Below are 20,069 nucleotides of genomic sequence, written 5' to 3' on the forward strand. Positions count from 1 at the left end.
GAACTAGATGGAAGACGACAACACAGATTTAGCTTTATGGTAAGTACATAACCTTTTTTTGTGTGTATGCCTCTGTATGTGTCTTTATATGTAGTGGGGTCAGTCATTCTAATCAGCATAGCACAATCCACTCTTTTTTAATGTCTCCCACCACTCTCTCTCTATTTTTACTCTTCCTCCCCACTCTAAATCACATGGTTGCATGATCAGTTTTGGCTAACCGGGATATCTGTGACACCGTCTGTACTGGTTAGGGCCAGGTCTGTAATTCTGTCTTTTCTGCTATAGTCCTGAGCCAGCTGGCTAAAACCCCTTCCATAACATCAGGAGATTACAAAAGCAGACCGGTTTCATAAACCGTGCATCGGAAGTAAACAGTAGAATTAACTCAAGGAGCCTCAGATGCAGCTTATTCTACAGATGCATCTACATCATGTACAATAAGCTTTACAGCCAAGGGATTTGTTAATACTGAAAAGCAATACAGAAGGTACCTTCCAGTTAAAGAAGTCAATATCTTACTTCAGATTGTTGCTGTATCCAGAAAAAGACAAGATGTTAGACCAGTACTAGATTTATCAAACTTCAGAATGACAGGATATTCAGACCAGACTCTTGGCTCTTCTTCATAGAAATACTCTGCTGGGTAACACTGCATTTAAAACATGCTTACACATCCCCATCCACAAAAGTAACAAAGTATTTGAGAGTTTTTGTGTTAAACTGGCACTGTGTTCTACTTTACCCTTTGGACTTTGTGCATCACCAATGGTATTCACAGTGCCTGCCACCAGTCATAACTCCATCCAAATTACTTCCACTTCAGATCTTTCAAATGCCTTTGACTTCACTGTGAACCTCCTCCAGAATCTAGGGATGTTCTTCATACCAGTCACCACTACAGTATCCTAGAAATCTTTATTGGCAATGGAGCAGCAAAAAATGATCATTGATGCTCAAAAGTCCACAGAGGAGTGCACTCTTCTGCAGCAGGAAAGCTCTGAAAGGGCTTAGTGCCCAGACCTGTATTTTAGTCAGCTCAGCTCAAGCTGACTAATAGTTTGGGCATGAGAAAGGTGTCCTGAAGCTTTGGAAGCTGGCTGGATGTTATATCCTGTGCAGGATATAATCCCATATAGCTTAGGCTGCTGCAGTTGTGATCATTTGTACATCTACTGTTATGGTAATTTTACTTAAATAACTGTATTTTCACTCAGTCTGAAGGAGTTCCTCTCTGGTTCCTTCTTCCAGGATGTTTTTATAGACTGGCTAATACATAACAGAATTTAAACGGACCTTTTAATCAAGACAAAACAATATCTTACAACATTTACTTTGTAATTAGCAAAACAAAAATCTGCCTCAGCCAGGGAGTTTCTGAAAACCTTTGGGTTCATGGCTTCAGCCATCCTTATGGTGCCTTAGGCAAAACTTCATGTGAAGAAATTCTAGTGGTATCTCTAGTCTTGATTCAGCACCAGAATTCACTCCACCATTAGAATTGTTCCTCTTCCTTTCTGGTTCAGTAATTACTTTGGTGGGCCAAACAGGTAAACGGCAATCTGGCAGTTCCCTTTGTATAGCCTCAGCCAACTGAGAGCATTGTCAGATGCCTCAGACTTTTTGTGGGAGCCTTATCAATGACAAAGTGAGGAGGCTTTGATCAATGGACTCACAGCTCTACACCAGATGTGGACTTCTGGTATTCTCCAGGTTCATAAGTGGTTACTGGGCTATTGACCCAAAGGTTTTTACAAGCCTAGCTGTGTGTGCCCAATATAATACTAGAGAAACCCAATATAAAGGATCACAGGTAAAATCCCCAGCAGGAATTTACTGTTATGGTAAGTTTACTTACATAACTGTACTTTCACTCTTGGTCTGAAGGTGTCTTCACTGGTTGAAACAGACAACACCACAGTTATGTGGTACATAAATAAGGTGGGACTGTGATTGCTTGATAAGTAAACATTCAACACAATCTTTTTCTTCAGGCAGTATAAATTCTCTCACATCTGAACAGTGTATGAGATGCTTTAAGTAGGTCTAGAGCAGATCCTTAAAAGTGGATTTTAAATGGAGAGATCTTCCTTCTTGTACATTACTTCAGAGTCCCTCAGCCTTGTGTGCATCAATGCATAACAGGCAACCTGAGACAAATTTGTTTTAGGATTCCTTACAAATAAAGAAAGGCAACAGATGCCTTCTCAATGAAGGGGAGAAGTTTGTTTGCGCTTCCACCTTTTTTCTGTAATTCCCCAAATACTCCTAAAGATAAGGGACAGTCCAAGGATGTCACTGTCGACACTTTTTGGAAAAGACAGTACTGGTTCACTCTCTTGAAAGAATTAGAAAAGGTTTGTTACCAGACTCTTCCTGTTTTGGTGTATCTTATTTATGACAAAATGGTCATTAATGCATCCCAGCATACAAACCTTGAAGCTTACAGTATGGATGATCAAAATTTTAATTCTTTTTTGAGATGCCAATTCTCTCAGGATGAGCAGCAAATTTCTAGAGAGGCTTGAAAACCTAACCCTAATAATTCTTACTTATTCAAGTGAATCTGGTATCAAAAAGAAGACTGGACCCCAGTTTGGCAGAGGTGCCCTGGTCCTTCAGCATCTTTGTGAGCTATTCAAATCTGTCTTATCTTGCACTTCCATCCAAGTGCATACACTAGCCATTTCAGCTTTTTTGTTTCTGCATCATTTATCAAACTCTAATCTGGTCAAAATTAATTCTCACTGAGTATTTCACATTAAACCTCCAAGAAAAAGAGTAGCTCCCTTTGGGACTTGAATTACATATTGGGGAAGCTAACTTTCTTCTTTTGACCCAGGTGCCAAGTCTTCTGTAAAATTCTTGACTGGAAAACTGCTTTGCTATTGGCCCTAACCTCATTTAGAACAGTCTGAATTACAGACCCTTTTGTGCATATCTCGATATTTTATTTTTTATAAGGATAGAACAAGTCTTTGACTCAGTCTTTCATTCATGGCTTAAGGGGTTTTTGAATGCATTCATAATTCTTCCATCTTGTTTATTCTTTCCAAATCTCCAAAACAGTGGTGCGAGAAATCTTTGCTCTTTAAATGATAGACTACTCAGGTTTTATAAAAAAGTTGAGAAAATCTGATCTGTTGCTTGTTTCTTTTGCAGAAAGCAAATTACAGTGACTCAACAAATCCTGTCAAAATGGAGTTGCAATGCAATTCCCTTCTGCTATTCTAATTATGTAAAATAGTTACCAGAGATGGTTAAGGCCCCCACTCAGAGCAGTAGCTACCTAGGGTCTTTCATGCACGGCATGGATTCTAAAATAGTCACTGAAGCTGACGTTTGGTCCTCTCTGTCCACAGCCTCACTAAGCATTACAAACTGGATGTTTAGTGAAGAGCAAGGACTAGATTTGCTGAGGCTGTCCTTCATGGCCTCCTAAACTTGGAGGAAGTTTCCCCTTTCTACACTGGAGCCAACTAAGCTCCGAGTCTTCTCATATGTAAGGAATACTGCAGCAGTGGTCTAATGCAGAATGTCGAGCGATTCTGTAGGTAACTTACCATAATTCTAAATATTCAAGTAGATTACTGTTGCAGTACAAATACCAGCCTTCCATCACCCATACTGAGCTACACTGTTTTTCTTGGCTTGAGTGTAGTATTCCTCTTAAGGTTTTTCCCAACCCCAAAACTTCCTGTGTAGTTTTATTTCTCCTGCTTTAATTTTTATAGGTCAGGGTTATCACAGTACTTTAGAAAGTTAATATTACTTTGAATCAGGGCAAGAAAGTTCTGTAGATAGAGTGGAAGTGCATTTCTCTTATACTATCACACCAGCACATGTCTAGGGTAGATGTACACCTTGCAGGAGAAAGATCTTTACCTTTGGCAGGTTGAATGGATGGACAGGGTCTTTGCAGAGGAAGACTCACATGTAAGGAATACTGCAAAAGTGACCTGTTTGGATTTCTACCATTATGGTAAGTTACCTACACAATTGTACTTTAAGACATTTGTAGATTTTTTTTTTTGGGGGGGTGATTTAGGCAAACGGGCTAAGCCCTGATAGATGAGGAAGTTAGGAAAAGGACATCAATAAAATTGCCTTTGTATAATAAATCCAGTGCTTTTCCCCTCAGCTTGGATATAAGGTGACTGTCCTAATTCATACTGATTCTGTTTGTAACTAATATTATTCCCTTAGTAAAAGCATGAGAGAAGTAATAGAAAGGGAAGCATTTTGCATTTTACAGAAAGATGGTGGAATAAGAAGTTAGAGGAGAAAAGATGGGAAAGAAACAGAGGTACCAAATAGAGTGGATATATTATTTAGTTTAAAGAATAAAAAAAGAAAATGTAAGGGGTGAAACTAAGAGTACAGAAGGTAGGAAAAGGGTTGTACAGGAGAATAATGGCAAAACCCTTTGCAGGTAACCCAGTGCAGGTAATCCAGAATTAATTAGGAGAAATAATCTTATGGTAATAAATGAAGCTGCATCCATGCTGCTTTTAACTCTTAACTTTTTATATATGCATGAAGTGTAAGGAACAATGGGTGCTACTCTGTGTTTAGGATTGGTTTTAAGGGCATAGTATCAATGGTTAATCATTTTCTTATTAAATGTGATTATATCACAGGTTTAATGAGTTTAATATGTAAATGAAAATATACATTTATTTTTTTTGCAAATGGATTAGGAGGTAATGTATCATGATGGAAATTGGACAGCTGCATCATTTTTGTCAATTGGGAAGTGATGCACTTCAAACATAAAACTTTCCGCTGCCGGGGAACCCCAGCTGTGAATAAAATTCAAAATCACCACTTTATTGCAGGAAAGATTGAGCTCTTTCACCTAAAATGTTAGACTTCTTCAGAATCAATCCTAATGTAACATTACAAAATTTAAATACCCCTCTTCACAAATCACATGATCTACCACATCTATTAATAAATCGTGAAATAAAAAATGTAACCAAAAACGAATATAAACTGACTAAATAAACACCAAAGACTTACAAAATACAAGAACAATCCATCTAAAAAGCGAGTCATAATTTCAAACTAAATAAGACTTTAATCTTAAGACACTAGCAAATGAAATATGTTCATTAAGGCCCGGTAACAGTGTAGCATTTAATCTAAGTTGCCATAGCAACTCTTTCCTCTAAGCGATGGTGGTGATACGGATTTTAATAATATCCCTTCCTGCTTTATTTCGGCAGGACAGATACAGAATTTGAATTGCATACCTTCATCTCAATTGGAAAACAATGTAACAAACTTTAATCGCAACAAGACAAAATTATTAGATTGGTTAAACACGTCCCTTGAATTTTAAAAAGTTTGTAACCCTGAGGGTTGTACTTTGAAACAACTGATGGATAAGTTTGAAAATACCATATTTCACATCTGGAAGCTTTTTAGATGGATTGTTCTTGTATTTTTTTAAGTGTTTGGTGTTTAATTATTTTATATTTGTTTTTACTTACATTTTTTATTTCAAGATTTATTATTGGATGTGGTAGATCATGTGATTTGTGAAGAGGGATGTTTAAATTTTGTAATGTTACATTAGGATTCATTCTGAAGAAGTCTTTAACATTTGAGATGAAAGCACTCAATCTTTACTGCAATAATGTGGTGATTTTGAATTTTATCGACGGCTGTAGTTCCTTGGCAGCAGAAAGTTTTGTGTTTGAAATGGGAAACGTTTTGTACAAAAAAGAATGAGAAGACTTGTGACACTTTTTAAATGGTACATTTGGAATATATGATGCCTTTATTTTCAAACGAAAAAATTACATTAAATATGTTGGTGTCTAATTTTATATCACATTCAAGGAAAGTGTAAAGTAAGGGATGTTAAGTTGTCAATCTCGCCTTCATTCTTGCTGGATAGGTTCTCCGTCCAAAAGAGGTTGCCCTCCTCCTTTGTTTTGGAATTCTTCTGCTCCCCCATCTCCCTTGCTTTTTTGGAGGAGCCATCGGAGCCACCATCGAGGTCTTCCAGGCTTTCGTGACCGATTTAGAGAGTGTAGTGTAGGCTATTAAAGTCTCAGCAGGCATTAGCAGATGCTCATAGCCCCATCTCATCAATGATCAGCTGTCTACATCCCCCCTTGAATCTGTCCCCCTCCTCTCCTACAGCTGGTCAGTGGAGATTATCGGTACCGTGTGACGTGCTGCGCTTCTGGAGCGATGCACCACCTCCGGCTCGGTCGTCGTCCTCTATCTCCCTCTCCTCCTTGAGAGGAGAGGGATCCAGGCCGGCGGCGGGCTTCCTTTCAGTTTCGGGAGGGGCGGAGGGACCTTGTCCCTGTCGTTCTCCCTCTCCTCTTGAGCGGGGACTGAGCTCAGACTTCGAGCTGAGCCCTGACTCCCAAAGTCAGCCTCGGACCGACCCCTCTTTCAACTCTGCTCTTGAGCCTCCTCCTCTTGGAGGAGCTGGGAGGGGAGCCCTTCTCGAGCCTTCAAAGGGACATCCTTAGGTCAAATCTTCTAAGGAAAGAGCTATCCAGGGCAGTACAAAAAGATCAATTAGAGTCCCGAATACTCAAGGTTCTTTTTGTCCCTAAAAGACGGAGACTGGAGACCAATATTAGACCTCAGCAGAAACAAAAAGTCTATCAAAAAGAACGAGATTTCAGATGGTCACACTTCAATCGCATTTCTTTCTGGGCAAAGAGACAACTGGGATGTGCTCTATAGACCTCAGGGATGTACTATCACATAAAAAATCCACAGATGCCTCCAGAGAAGGTTTCTCGCTGGGGGACAGACAGACATCAATTCAGAGCCCTGCGATGTCAGCCAACCTAACAAGTCAGAGGGATCCTAGATATCCAAAAACCACTCAAGATCATCCTTGCCAGCAAAAAAAGGTACAAGCCAGACTGGTTTTGAAAGTGTTGGGCCCTTGCCATCACGGCCATCACACTCCCCTCTGGCCTGTTTTTTACGCCTTCTACAATGGTTGTTGTTCACAACAATCAGCTTCCAGCAGCCAGCTTCAAGATCCTAGTGACACAGACCTGCAAGAACTGCAAGAACCATCTATCCTCCTGGATTTCCTCTCTCTCCTCATCAGCCAAATACCACCTGCACATAAATGTCCTAGAGAGAGCAGTGCTTTTAACGTTGCAAAGCCTCAAACAACTTTCTTCCTTAGGAACTATTGCATGACATGGACATGGACAACATGTCCGGTGGTGTATCAACAAATCAAGGGCGAACCAAGTCCTATCCCTGTGTCGAGAGGCTCAGACTTTGGCAATGGGGATCTCCTCTCTCATTCTCTTCTGGTAGCACCACATATTCCTGGGAAAACCAGCATAAGGATAGACAGATTGACAGCAAGCAATCCATAGTGGAAGACATTTTTCAGAAGTGGGCGCTGCGATGCTTTCTTTTCCTACTCTAAACAGCAAATGCCTAGAATCTGGATCCAGTGCCAGATCTTCTGATAGAGACATTATAGTAGCTTCTCTTAAGTCCTCTACCAGGAGGATTTACTACTAGTAGTAACGCTTCTCCCTCTGGGCTAAAGGAGATAAGAACATAGATCCTTTTACTGCCCCAGTGTCAGTCTTTTCTAGTTTTCTTTTTTTTTCTTTCTCTTCCTTCCTCACAGTCAGTTCAGTCAACAGCAGCAGTTCCAATCAACTTTCATTTGCAGACGGCAACAGCCACAGCCACAAGTCACACTTTGTAAAGTTGAGAACCAATCCATCCTTTTGCCCAAAGGTTGCTTCTAGGACAAATTTAAAAATCCATTGATCTTCCTGTATAACTTCTAATTTTATAAAATATAATGAAAGGCTGCAGCCTGGAGGCCTTGAATGTTATTTATGGATTTGAGTATGTTATGGATTGCTAATGTCTGCTAATTTGAAAAGCTTGTGCATATTTTGTGGTTAATAAATTAAGAATTTTAGTTAAAACACCCTACTCTTCTTTTTTTAATAAGTGCTGTGGTATTTTTAACATACACCTGATTTACACTAGCTTATGTAGATGCCACCCTAGTTTAGCATTTCATCAGAAGTATCTCAAACGTGCAGCAGTTACTCATCCTGCCCTGCAGTTTTGAATTATGCATGAATCTACGTGCCTGTTGTGAGGATAAGATACAACACACAGCCTTCTCATTTTCACAGCTTCAGAGCAAGTGTGATACTGGCTGAGCTGCTGATACTGAATGCGTTTTATTTCCAAAATAGTCTCATAACTCTTTACATTTATCATAACTTTCATCTTAAACAGAAGAAAAGCATGCCTTTAAACTGCCTCACAAATGTAGCAACTATCAATTCTGAAGTTAACTGGGGAATGATATTTTGGATTCTGATTGGACGTCATACTAACAATGCTAACTGACTAAAATTGCAGCAAAATTACATTAACACTGCCATGTGCAAAGTTTCATTTTGCTATCCTTATGGATTAACCTTTGCTTACCATGTTTCTTTGCCTCACACAGTCCCAACAGAAAGGAACATTTTCCACTGATATTTATTCACTATGCTATATCACTTGACAGTCTTCAGGGAAACTGTCATCCCCTCCACCAGCTAAAATTTGAAGTCTTGAATTTCTAGATGGGTACAGTACCCTATGAATATTCCTAGTAAAGAAGTTGTGAATAATGAAGACTTGAGAAATGTGGTATGTGTACTAATTTTCTTTATACATACAAAAAATAATTTACATTAGAAATTTAAAGTTAGTTGTAAATCGTTGAATTGCCATGCCTGTATGGAAACTTTTGTATGTTCTGTGCCATCTCTTGGTTATAGCACTTACAGGCAATGTATAAAGGAGACTCAATTTTAATTCCATTTTTATTTGTAGGCCAACAAGTTCTCTAGAGAAAGCAAACTCTGTAAACAAGGTAAGGAGTTGTATATTTTGTTAGAATTATTCACTTTAATTGTATATCCACTGCATGCAAGTATGATAAAATACAAATATGCAATGTTAACAGTCTTTGAAACTTTGAAGATTACTCTTCTAACCTTTTCTGATTCCATTTTGAAGCATATATTATTCCTTCTATGTACAAGGTGTCCATGAAACCTAACAACTCTTGATAGGCTATGTTGACAACTAACATTCTCCAGTAATACATTATGATATATTGCAAGCAAATAAAGCAGTTTATTTTGTTGGAGATCTCAGGCATTATTGTCCATTCTGGGATTGCCTGAAATTTTCATATACAAACACTCTTGTATCTGTTTACGTTATGGCCATACATGTGTTGATAATAAAGATAAAAATGAACCACCAATTACACTGATTATTCAATTAATGTCTGGGCTGGCATTAAGTAATTAAATGCCTCTCATTTCTATCAGCCTAGTACTAAAAAAAAACTTAAAAAATATATATGTATATATACAGTATATATATATGAAATTGAACACAATGAAATGAAAATATTCAAGTTCAAGTCAAGTAACAGTACAATACATAACTAAACCAAAACTAAACAAAAACAAAATCTGAATCTGAAAAAGACTGATACTATATCCTTAACTTACATTTTGTGCTATACAAACTGTATGCATTTATGAACATTGAACAGTGTGAATATCATTACTATGCATCAAAATTCATATTTTATATAGATTGTAACATAGAACATCTTAAAAAGAATTATAATTATAATAGAAAAAAAACTATATATAAAATGAAATTAAAACCAAAAAATACTACACAATACAACCTATGTGACCAAAGAAGAACAAATAAACCAAGTGAATAACAATGTGCCTTATCTAAATACACTACATATATGCATGTATTGTTTTATACTCTAACCAAGGGTTTGGTAGGAATCATTTCATTGAGTCTGGGATTAGGTAATACCACTTCCAAGATGGCAAATTTGAAGCCAGCAATCTGAGCTATTTATCAGGTGGATAGCCATTATTAGTATCATGTTTTTAATGCAATACTTCTGTTTTTAAAAGAGCGATCAGTTCCCAACATAATAATTCTTGCATGTGTCACATATTGCTAAATATATTAGACAAAATCTCACCTTACTTCTTATGTTGTTATTTAAGGTGATAGAAAGTTCTTCAAATATGTATCTGCAATAATTACAGTGTCCATTCCTCTGGTAACTAGATTTAACTTCAATTATTCTCTTTATATTATTCCCGTTTGTATACAAATTGGGGTCTCTTGTCAAAATGTTCCAATTGGACATAATAATGTCCTTTACTTTAATATGCATGCTTTGGTATAGTTATCATTTCTGGTATTAGTATTAGTATTGATGTTATTGTCACATCTTTGATCATAACAGGGGGATATCCCTTATCCATAAATAAACTACCAATATATGATAATTCTTGCAGCATGCATTCCTTAACAGATGTCATCCTGGCGGCTCTAATGCACTGTGTGTCCTTCCTATAAATCCGGGACTGGAAGGACTTCCCATCACTGTAAAGATAAACATCGAGATAGTTAATCCCCACCTTGTCAAACTGATGGGTGAACTTGAGGTAACTAGTGGTATGATTGATATAATCTACAAATTCAATAAGTTTTTCCATGTCTCCTTCCTACTATATCCATGAATTCAGTGAGCAGGGAGATGTCATCCTGTCCTAGTTCGCTATGGTTGTATATACTATTGTGGAATTTGTTGATACCATCATTCTTGGTATTTATTTCATTATTTGGATGGTTTATAAATATATTTTAATTGACATGTTGTGAATGCTAGAAGTCTACTGCATTGCATAGCTCTCAGCAAGTAATAGAGCACTGAAAATGTAAGAGGTGTACGGTAGAACCCTGTTTATCTGAAATGCTGTCATTCAAATATTTAGATTATCTGAAGTGATGTCATGTCCCCCAGTTAAAGATGTTTTACTTACTGCTCATGTCACTGTTTCTGTTTACTACTATCTTAATTGTCCTTTTCAAAAGTATGCAGGCAAGTACATTAAAGAGCTATAAAGCGTGAGCTGTATGGACTGGGGCTGTGGTTACATGCTAATCGCCTAATTAGCACCCACTTTATTATTTTGTTTTGTTTATTTGGCATTTGTTTACCAGGAAAGTCCAACTGGGTCCAGAGTACCCATTTTCAACAGAGGCTTGGGGGGAAAAAAGCTCCATGTACGTACATTTCACTAACGTATGCAATGAAATAAAAGCAGACAAACCATAACGTCATGTATCAAGTAACACGATGCAGTGAGAATAGACAAACACTTATTTTAGGAACTTTTACAGGTATAAACATTTTACAGGTATAAACAATCTTCATAGACAGTGGAGGAACAATATCTGTTGGAGAGATAACTGGTAAAGAATAAGTTGACATAAGATTACAGTATAACCGTGGAAAGGGTAGTTAGTGAGTCTATATGAAGAGGAGGAACAGTAGGTAGTGGCTTGTATAGGGTATAGTTAGGGAATCCTGTGATATTAAAAATATAAGGTAATAGAGAAATCAGTTTTAGGAAAAAGGGAGAGGGGATGTGAAGGACAGAGAGAACGCAGTGAGAAGACAGAATATTGTGAAATTAGAGAGGTGTAGCTGGAGTAAGAGGAAAATAGGGTGGAAGGGTATAGACCGATAAGACCAGGTAGTATGTGCATAAGGACATTGAAGTAAAGGGGTGAATGTAATGATACTTCCATCTGGAAGAGTGGTGATGTGATACCTTAACTTGGATTTGTGCATGAGCAGTACCATGAATCCTTAGGGAATTGCTTTAATTCATGTTTGAAGGCAAGGCTAGAAATAGGTTATTCCAAGCTTTTGCCACAGAGTATAAATAGTGTTTAGTTGTCAACATCGGTTTTAAAAGTGTAGGCTTCAGGACATTTCCCACTGTTTTAAAGGTTCCTTGGAGAACCAGTGCTGGTCTTGTACATGTGATGGAAATTAGCTCCTATATTTACTAAATAGTTAATGCCAGTCTCTGGACACTGTTAAAAAGCGTGATACAAATACTGTTGTTCTGCTGACTTTCTGAATTAATAGTATTCACATTCATTTTCTGAAGAATGCTCTGTAAGTAATATCTGACATCAGTCCTTTAATCCACACTGTTGTGTCTCACAGGCACACATTTTAGAAGTCGTAAATTGACATTTTGATGCAAAATCTGGGAGATAATTGCAAATTAGGGGCATTCGAGAAGTATCGAGCTCAGTTAGAGCACCAGTGGAAGCAAATGGCAGCTGATGGTGCTCTTTGCAAGTTTCTGATATTTAAGGATTAATTAATTAGAAAAGTAAGTAAAAAAACAATGAGAACCACAACCAGTGGTAATCTCAAGAGTGTTCATCGCAGTGTGTTCAGCGACTTAGCACGTTCGCCCTAATAAATCACGGGCATCATCAGAGTCATATAAGTAAATTTCTTCCAAGCTTAAATACACAATTGTTAGTATGTTAACCAATCAGATGTTCATTCCTCATTGTGTCACTACCCTTATTCAATTATGTTAAAACCAATTAATTCTTCTATCTATAATAAAACATTTACAAAGGAATATATGTTGAATTATTGTCAATAATACAACAAAGGACTAAAATATTTATCAAAAACAGGACTGACCAATGCTGTATACCAATATAAACATATTGTAAACAAATTTCATCTTATTTTCCTAAATCTATTGATTCTTATTATACAAAGTTCAATCAGTCGTGCACACTTCACTTATGAATATAATAATTTAAAAATCAAATATAAGTATATAGAAAAGCACCCTCCTTAAAGGCAAATTATATTAAATTTTTACTGTGTTTTATTTTAAGAGCTTTTGGCTCTGTTTCTGTAATCAGAAAGGTTACTTTTGTATATCCCATAAGGTAGACAGAGTCTTGGCTATAGCTCAAAATTAGCTAATTGTAGCTGTTAAACTGCTAAATCAAGATCATGGATAAAGCTAAAAATATTTCTACTATCTACTTGGGAAGTTACTAGAATAAGAGGATACAGTGTATATAATATATATCTGAAATATAATGGCTGTGGAGCCTGCAAAAAATGAAGATTAAAACATTTAAATGTGACGTTCTTAAAGGTTAAATGTGCTGTTTTCTAAGGATTAGGCTTGTGTACTGTGACTTTCCCAATTCTCTTTCCTACCATAAAGATCTGAACAGCTGGGTATCCAAACAAAGTGTTTAGGGCTTGGGTGAGTAAGTAAATGTGCTTCTGTCATAAGTGTTTCAGCACCATAGGATATATAACAGGAGGATTCCTTCCATGGGTAGTTGAATATAATTTTTACTAAGAACTACAGGCCCAAACAGATGAATAGCTTTTGTAAATTTGTCTCTGTGGAGGACCTCAGCCTTTCCTGGGAAGGTTCACTGCAATAGTAAGTCAATGTCATAACATTTAGCAATTACCTACCTTCTGCATTTGGTGTTATAGCCAGATTTTTCCATTAGTGGTGTTCTTCCTTCCTGATACAGTACTGGTACAGTGCATGTGAAAGCGCAGACATGGAAGGCATTTCAGTATCCCGAACTGTTATGTGCTGTTCTGAGTTTTTTCTTATATATGAATACTGCTAGTCCCATGGTTTCATTCTGAAGAAATTATCTCCATTGTGGCTTGTGTCAGTAAGCATTTACTGTTTTTTATCATTTTTTCTGCACTTAAAGGAAAAAATTACCCTTACCTGAAATTTAGCTCAACCCCGAGGCTTATTGTTTACCTGCAGTAGGGTTCTGGTATGGTTTAAGTGCCAAAAAGCCTGCAAACCTTCATTTCCTTGCCTTGGAATCACAGAAAGGGAAAGTCCACACATCTTATTTTAAAAGCTTAACAGGTTATGTGGTTTGGCAGAGGACATTTTCTCCAGCTGCATGACGCACAGTGGGTACAGGAAACTGTAGTTTTTCCTATCAGATACTGCCTACAGACTATTACAGGCAGTCTTCCGTCTTGTTGATGTCAGCAGCTGCTGTTTAAAAATGTGCACAGTGTGGTGGAACTTTCTTTACTGCCTTTGTTGCAGAGAGAAGAAACCTAGCTGAGCACATCTTTCTGAGCTGTGCTCCACTTGTTGAAGGTATTCTTTTCTGTAAATGCATATTGTTGCAAACATTAGTTCTTTAGTCTTCTGCATAGCACAGGGGATGACGACTACCTAGTCATGCCCAGTGATTATGATTTTAAAATGTCAGTATGCTGCAGTTATGAAAAAAATAAAGGATACACAATAACAGAAGAAATGTAATGCATGAGGGCAAAACAGAAAGTTCTGATAAAACAAATTCAAGAACAGAAGGTTGTACTCATTTTGAAGTGGTATGCTGTTATACTGTAATATAAGAGATAACACATCAGGAGTTATAAAGGCAAAATACCTTTCAAAAAATGCATCACATTTCTACAGTATTTTGGGTTAAAAAACACTTCCACTGCAGACACGGGGAATAACAGTGGCAGTTTCAATGTCTCTTACAAGTCCTTTGACGTAACAGCTGCTATTTAGATTTGATACCTCAGAAAGTGGGTTACTGTCCTTTTATCACCTGAAGGACTACAGTTAGACATCCTTTGAAAAAAAAAAGTTGCAGATAAGCTACTTTATTTTGTTGACTATTCACAGCTACTATGGATATGTTAGAATAGATCTGAAAACGATGCACATCAAGGTAAGTCAGGCAAAAAGTTAAAGCATTCAGGACCCAGAAGCCATGCAACATGCTTACAACTTACACTGTCATTTTATTTATATGGGACTTTATTTTCTTATGTCTAGCATGACTTGCATAAAAGGGATTTGAAAAGGGTTCTTAGACTCAGAAGACAAACCAGTAAAATAAGATTATGTTAGTATTGCAGGCCCAATGAAGGTCATTTTGTGGTAAAATGTAATTACGTAGACTGATTTTGATGAAATAAATAGCTCATGATACCAAGATGGAGTCTTCCTTTAATGCTTACTAGGCAGCAAAGACAAATTAAAGTCTTGTGAAAGCTGTTTAATCCAATATGCATTCACATCTTACCTGAGAAATGTTTAAAATCTCTTGAGGACAGGGAACGTCTGGTATGGTGTGGAACTGATAGCACTGTTTGCTCCATGGCTCCCTACTAAAGAACATTTAATAAAGAATTGGTCATGTGATAAATGGGGATAAAGTTAGAAAAATAAAGTTAGCACCCTCATTCATGGTATGTGTCAGCTAAGAAGAACTCAGTCTGCGAAAGGAAATAAAGGACAGAAAGTCATAGCAGAGAAACTGCAGAGGAGAGATGGTGAGCAGTGAGGATGCTCAAACTGCATCAGAGCAGGAGTAGAAAGATGTGACTATTATTAAAGATGTGTTCCTTGATTAAAAAAAATGTTAAGCTAGAAAATGACATTACTGAAAATAACACGGTGATGGGAGAGGTGACTGAGGCAGTGAATGAACACGCAAAAGTGGTCTAAACCTTATTGCAAGAAAATGAAGAATTGCAACACTGGAAGCCAGAATGGAATTGAGCTACTCTTTGCAACCAGGAAGGTAGTGTGAAGAGGAAAACATCCAAGAGTAGCGAGAGTCCCAGAAAGCTTGGAAGGAAGAGACTATACAAGCTTTATTCAAAAACAGTTGGCACAGTAGACAAATATACCTGAATCCTAACTCACTTTTGAGAGAACATAAATGATGGCATGAATACCTCACCGAACACTACATGACAAGACCTGTACATATAATTGTCAGGTTTAGTACATATGCTGTTAAGGAAAGGGTATTGTCACTCCTGTGGAAGCCTGATCTGCATCTATCCTGTGGCGAATCAGAATTTATATAAACCAAGATTATTCTGCGGACGCAAGGAAGAGAGAAGAGTATATACTAATTCAAAGGAAGGCTAGAGTAACAGATTACATTTTGAATGTTTTATCCTGCATTTATCTAACTGATGTGGCCAAGAGGTCTAAAAATATAATAATCCCGGAGTTGCCAGGAATGATCTAGGGAACATTTCACAGTGATTGGATATGCATAATTAAGATGAGAAAAGAGGGGTAAGGTAGCTCAAAGAGCAGAGAGACTGCAAAGAGGGATAGTCAGTGAAACTAGAATTATTATGTCCCACTCATGAAGGATGGTTTATTCTGTTGTTCTCACCGTTATATATTTCTTTCAGTTTTGCCAGGCCTGCAGAGACTTGAAGGTGTGGTTCACCTTCCCCAGATGAGGATTGTCCGTATATAAGCATGGGCCCTAACTGTCCCCAGACAGGAGAACTGCTCATCAAACATAACTTTCAGAACCTGCCACACTTGATGACCAGAAGGATTTCTTTGTAAAATAATTCTAACTTCTACTTTCTAGCTGATCTGCACATATGTTGCTAAATGAGTCAAAGATGCCTTTTCCAATGCTTGTGCATTTATGTGTATGAGCAGGCAAAGACTTCTTTAGACAGATTGTTAGGAACTAAGGACCTAACTCCAACCAATAATGCTGCCTGTTTGCCCCCCCCCCCCACCACCACCACCACCACCTCACATGCTCTCCTAATAGGTGATGGCATTGTGATTAATTAGATTTGGTGCTACTGCTAACTCACACCCTTCCTCTTCGGCTTTTCCAGCACTCCACTCAGTATTTGAGTTGAAGTTGTCTGCATCAGGGTCAAGACTTTATCCATCTGTGCCATGAAGCCAACACTTCAAAAGAAGAACTTTAACTTTTATAGGCATTCTTCAAACTGGCCCATAACCAAATTAGTATACATGATTGCAAAACAAACTCATGACGCTATTGTAAACATTGATACCAAGAGTAGCTCATCTCGTTTAAAGCCTACAGAGGTAGTCAAGGCTTTCTGTGAATTTTATTTTCAGTTGTCCTTCTCTCCAGAGATCAAGAAATACAGAAAATGGATTGGCCTTTTTATCGTTATATTTTCTTAATCTTCTTCTATCATAGCCTGAACTTCTTTGCCACCAGTCCCAAGCATATCTTTTCACCATCAATTTGTTTACCTGTGTCTGTTTCCTGCCAGTTGAACGCATTTTCATTCTCCCGTGTCTATATATGCTTGTTTGCTGACTTCTTTGCAGTTGCAGATAAGTGCCCCATTGGGGTTTTTGTTTTTTCTTATCTTGTTTTGTGCTCTTTGGGGTTATTGTCATCCAGGAATGGTAAATGCCAGTGTGGGAGACAGATTCCCCATACAGACAGCTACAATGTGTTTTTTGATTAGGAGCTTTTACATCTTGTTCAGTTTGTTAGGTGTTCATCCTGAAAACCCTTCACACATTCTATTCTTGAAGCAGCTACCTGGACTTCTGTGCATACCTTTACCAAGCAGTACAAGTTGGATGCTATCTCTAGAGCTGGGGCTGGTTTTGCTGGTGCCATTCTTCATGGCTTTTTAGGGAACTCTTGTGTGCCTTCCCCCTCCCTAGTTTCCTCTCGAGCTTTGGCGCTATTCCATATGTTAAGAATACTGCTGCAGTGAATGTAAAGCCATAGTGCAGTTGTGTAAAATCTTACCATAATGGTAGATGTGCTTGCCTTCACTGCTGCAGTACTCTCTTCCTCCCTCCCTCCTTCCCCCAAGTCCTTTACCTTCCTGGATGTGCACATTATCTCTTGGGTTCCTGTGACTGGTGTTCGTATTGGGGCAATCAGTTCTGACTATAGTAGGCCTGAATGTCACGTTCATGCCCTATGCTACACAAGGAGCATTTGGGTGACGTTCAGCATAACCTTAAAGCAGCAAGAGTCTTTGGTAGACTGGCTGGACTTCAGGGTTCCATGGCAGGGAATCCCATGTGTTAACAATACTGCAGCATTGAAGGCAAGGACATCTACCGTTATGGTAAGATTTTATACAACTGTACTTTCTCTTTTTTCCCAGGCTTTTCTAAACTCTTCTGATTGATTCTTATAGCTTTCATACATTATTTTATATGCTATATTAATTATCCCATTTAACCTCAACTTCTGTTCTCAAATCAGCTATAAACTCACCCAGAGCTGGTGTTTCATTTAACACTCCCTTATCCCATTCTCTTTCCGTATACTCTCTTTATCAAAAGGCAGTCTGCAACCCACAGTTCAAACTTCTGCTTGGCCTCAGTCCACTCTGACTTTTCCCCTTTCTAGTTATTTACTCCCATACCTTGGTTCATTTGCTAATATCTACAATATGGCATTGGTAACTGTGATCATAATTTATCCACACATATCACATCTTACTACCGGTTTGTTTTCTAAAAGCATTTTGCTCAGGCTGGTTCTCTTGCCATGACACATTTTCTTTCAGTAAGCTTTACAGATGTGTAAACATTGTACTTGGGTTAAGTTTTTAACTTCCCAAAATTGGTTTAACAGAGAAATGCCTGTAACCCTTTGATTTAAGGTGATGGTAGGTGTGGGTCTGCTTCTTGAATAGCCTTCTTTTTTTCTTTGGGATGGCATATTACTTTCCTGTCCAGCATATCTCAAGACATTCAGTCTGTGGGATGTACTGTCGGAGATGCTGGGTGGGCAGATTAGTCTGATGAGGGAGATGATTTTTCTGAGCTATGGTACAGAATTGGAATTTCTTAGACGTGGTAAGGTCCTGCTGTGTCTAATAATGGTGGCTGTCAAAAAAACAATTACTAGAAAATGGAAATCAAAATCTAAATCAACTGTACTGGAAGTAGTAAATGTAGTAACAGATAAAACGACTGAAATTGAGATCTTCAGAAAAGGGTAGCAGCAAACTACATAGGAAAAATGGGAATTGTGGGAACAGTACATACAAGAGAAGAATGAGGTCTAAAAGGCAGCAGGACTTAAATGAGCTATGTAATGTCTGAGTGATAAAGATTGGGTAGATTATAAGTGATGTGTAATGTTTGCAACTGGGAGTATATCAGTATGGTTTGTGATGTAAAATGCTTGAGACTAGGATTGTGTCGGTGTGGTTTGTTTTCATTTATGTAAACGTATGATTGCCTATGTAGTAAGTGATGCTTTAATAAAAATGTTTCTTGCTTTAAAAATATTCAGTCTGCAATTTTTCATATTTGCATTTTGATTTTTTTTTTAATTCTGCAAATATAGTCATGCAATTAAAATGATTGTCTTTCCGGTAAAAGCAAATCACAAAAATATACACTATATTCAAATCTTGTTTCCCTTAGTTGAAAAAAGTACTGAATTCATAACAAATCATCTGACAGGCACAAAAAAAAGCTTCTTTGTGTTTTTAATTGTCTCATACTTTTTTAAAGTTATCAGGTAGTATTTGTGGATAAACTCTTGCCAGGTCTGTTTTTAGAAAGCACAGTTCGACCAATACAATTTCACCACTAAGCATGGCCATCATCTCTTTCACCCCATATATCTATTTATTTGTTATTTATTTTACATTTGTTTACCGAGGAGGTCTGTCTGGACAGAGCTGTCCATTTTTCAGCGGAGACCTGGGGAGAAAAGTTCCAGGACAATTGCCAACATATTATGCATAAGATATTTACATGAGCATTGTGGTTTAGACATAGTTATAGAGGTTATGTCTCAGTACTTTACACCCTGATGTAGGAACAGTTTGTAATCACCACAAATATGTATGCAAATATGTATATAAAGCATATATTTATATTTTTTTAGAATATAAAGAATGAGAAGAAAGGCAAGCTTGAAATTATGGATTCAAGAGGTAAGTGTATTTTACAAAAAAGATCAACATTTTACGACATTTGATATGATGCAGCATAGCATGTTTCATTGTAGATCTCTAGGTGCTGGCTTTATAACCTGAAGTACTGAGTACTGTGGTATTTAATGATTCACTAGAATTGTCTTGTCCAACTGACTGTTTTTAGACGTCTACCTGGATAATGATTTTGGCTATATGTTCTAGCCACTGAACCACACTGTTTCCTATTTGAAGGAATCTTTTCAATAGAAGTAGATCTGCTATTTTAGTGACATCTCTGTATTCAGTAACAGTGCTTCCTTTACAAAATCTCCAACTTTTCTACCCTCCCACCCAGTAGCCTCTTGAGTTAGGAAAGAATGCTTAAAGAACGGTGTTACTCAGTTCATTATTTGGGTTACTT

General features: G+C 37.6%; 1 protein-coding gene across 2 annotated transcripts in view; it reads left to right on the forward strand.

Annotated features, from left to right (window-relative positions):
* ERICH2 (glutamate rich 2) overlaps nt 1-20,069 on the forward strand; it is a 948,280-nt gene that overhangs the window by 323,640 nt on the left and 604,571 nt on the right. For both annotated transcript variants that reach the window (XM_044075511.1, XM_044075512.1), the window contains 2 exons: nt 8,857-8,896; nt 19,618-19,666. In XM_044075511.1, coding sequence (XP_043931446.1) covers nt 8,857-8,896; nt 19,618-19,666 — 89 coding nt within the window. The remainder of the gene's footprint in view (nt 1-8,856; nt 8,897-19,617; nt 19,667-20,069) is intronic.

This window comes from Protopterus annectens, chromosome 6.part1, assembly GCF_019279795.1.
Source record: "Protopterus annectens isolate FY-2018-M chromosome 6.part1, PAN1.0, whole genome shotgun sequence".
In the NCBI taxonomy this organism is placed as follows: Eukaryota; Metazoa; Chordata; order Ceratodontiformes; family Protopteridae; genus Protopterus; species Protopterus annectens.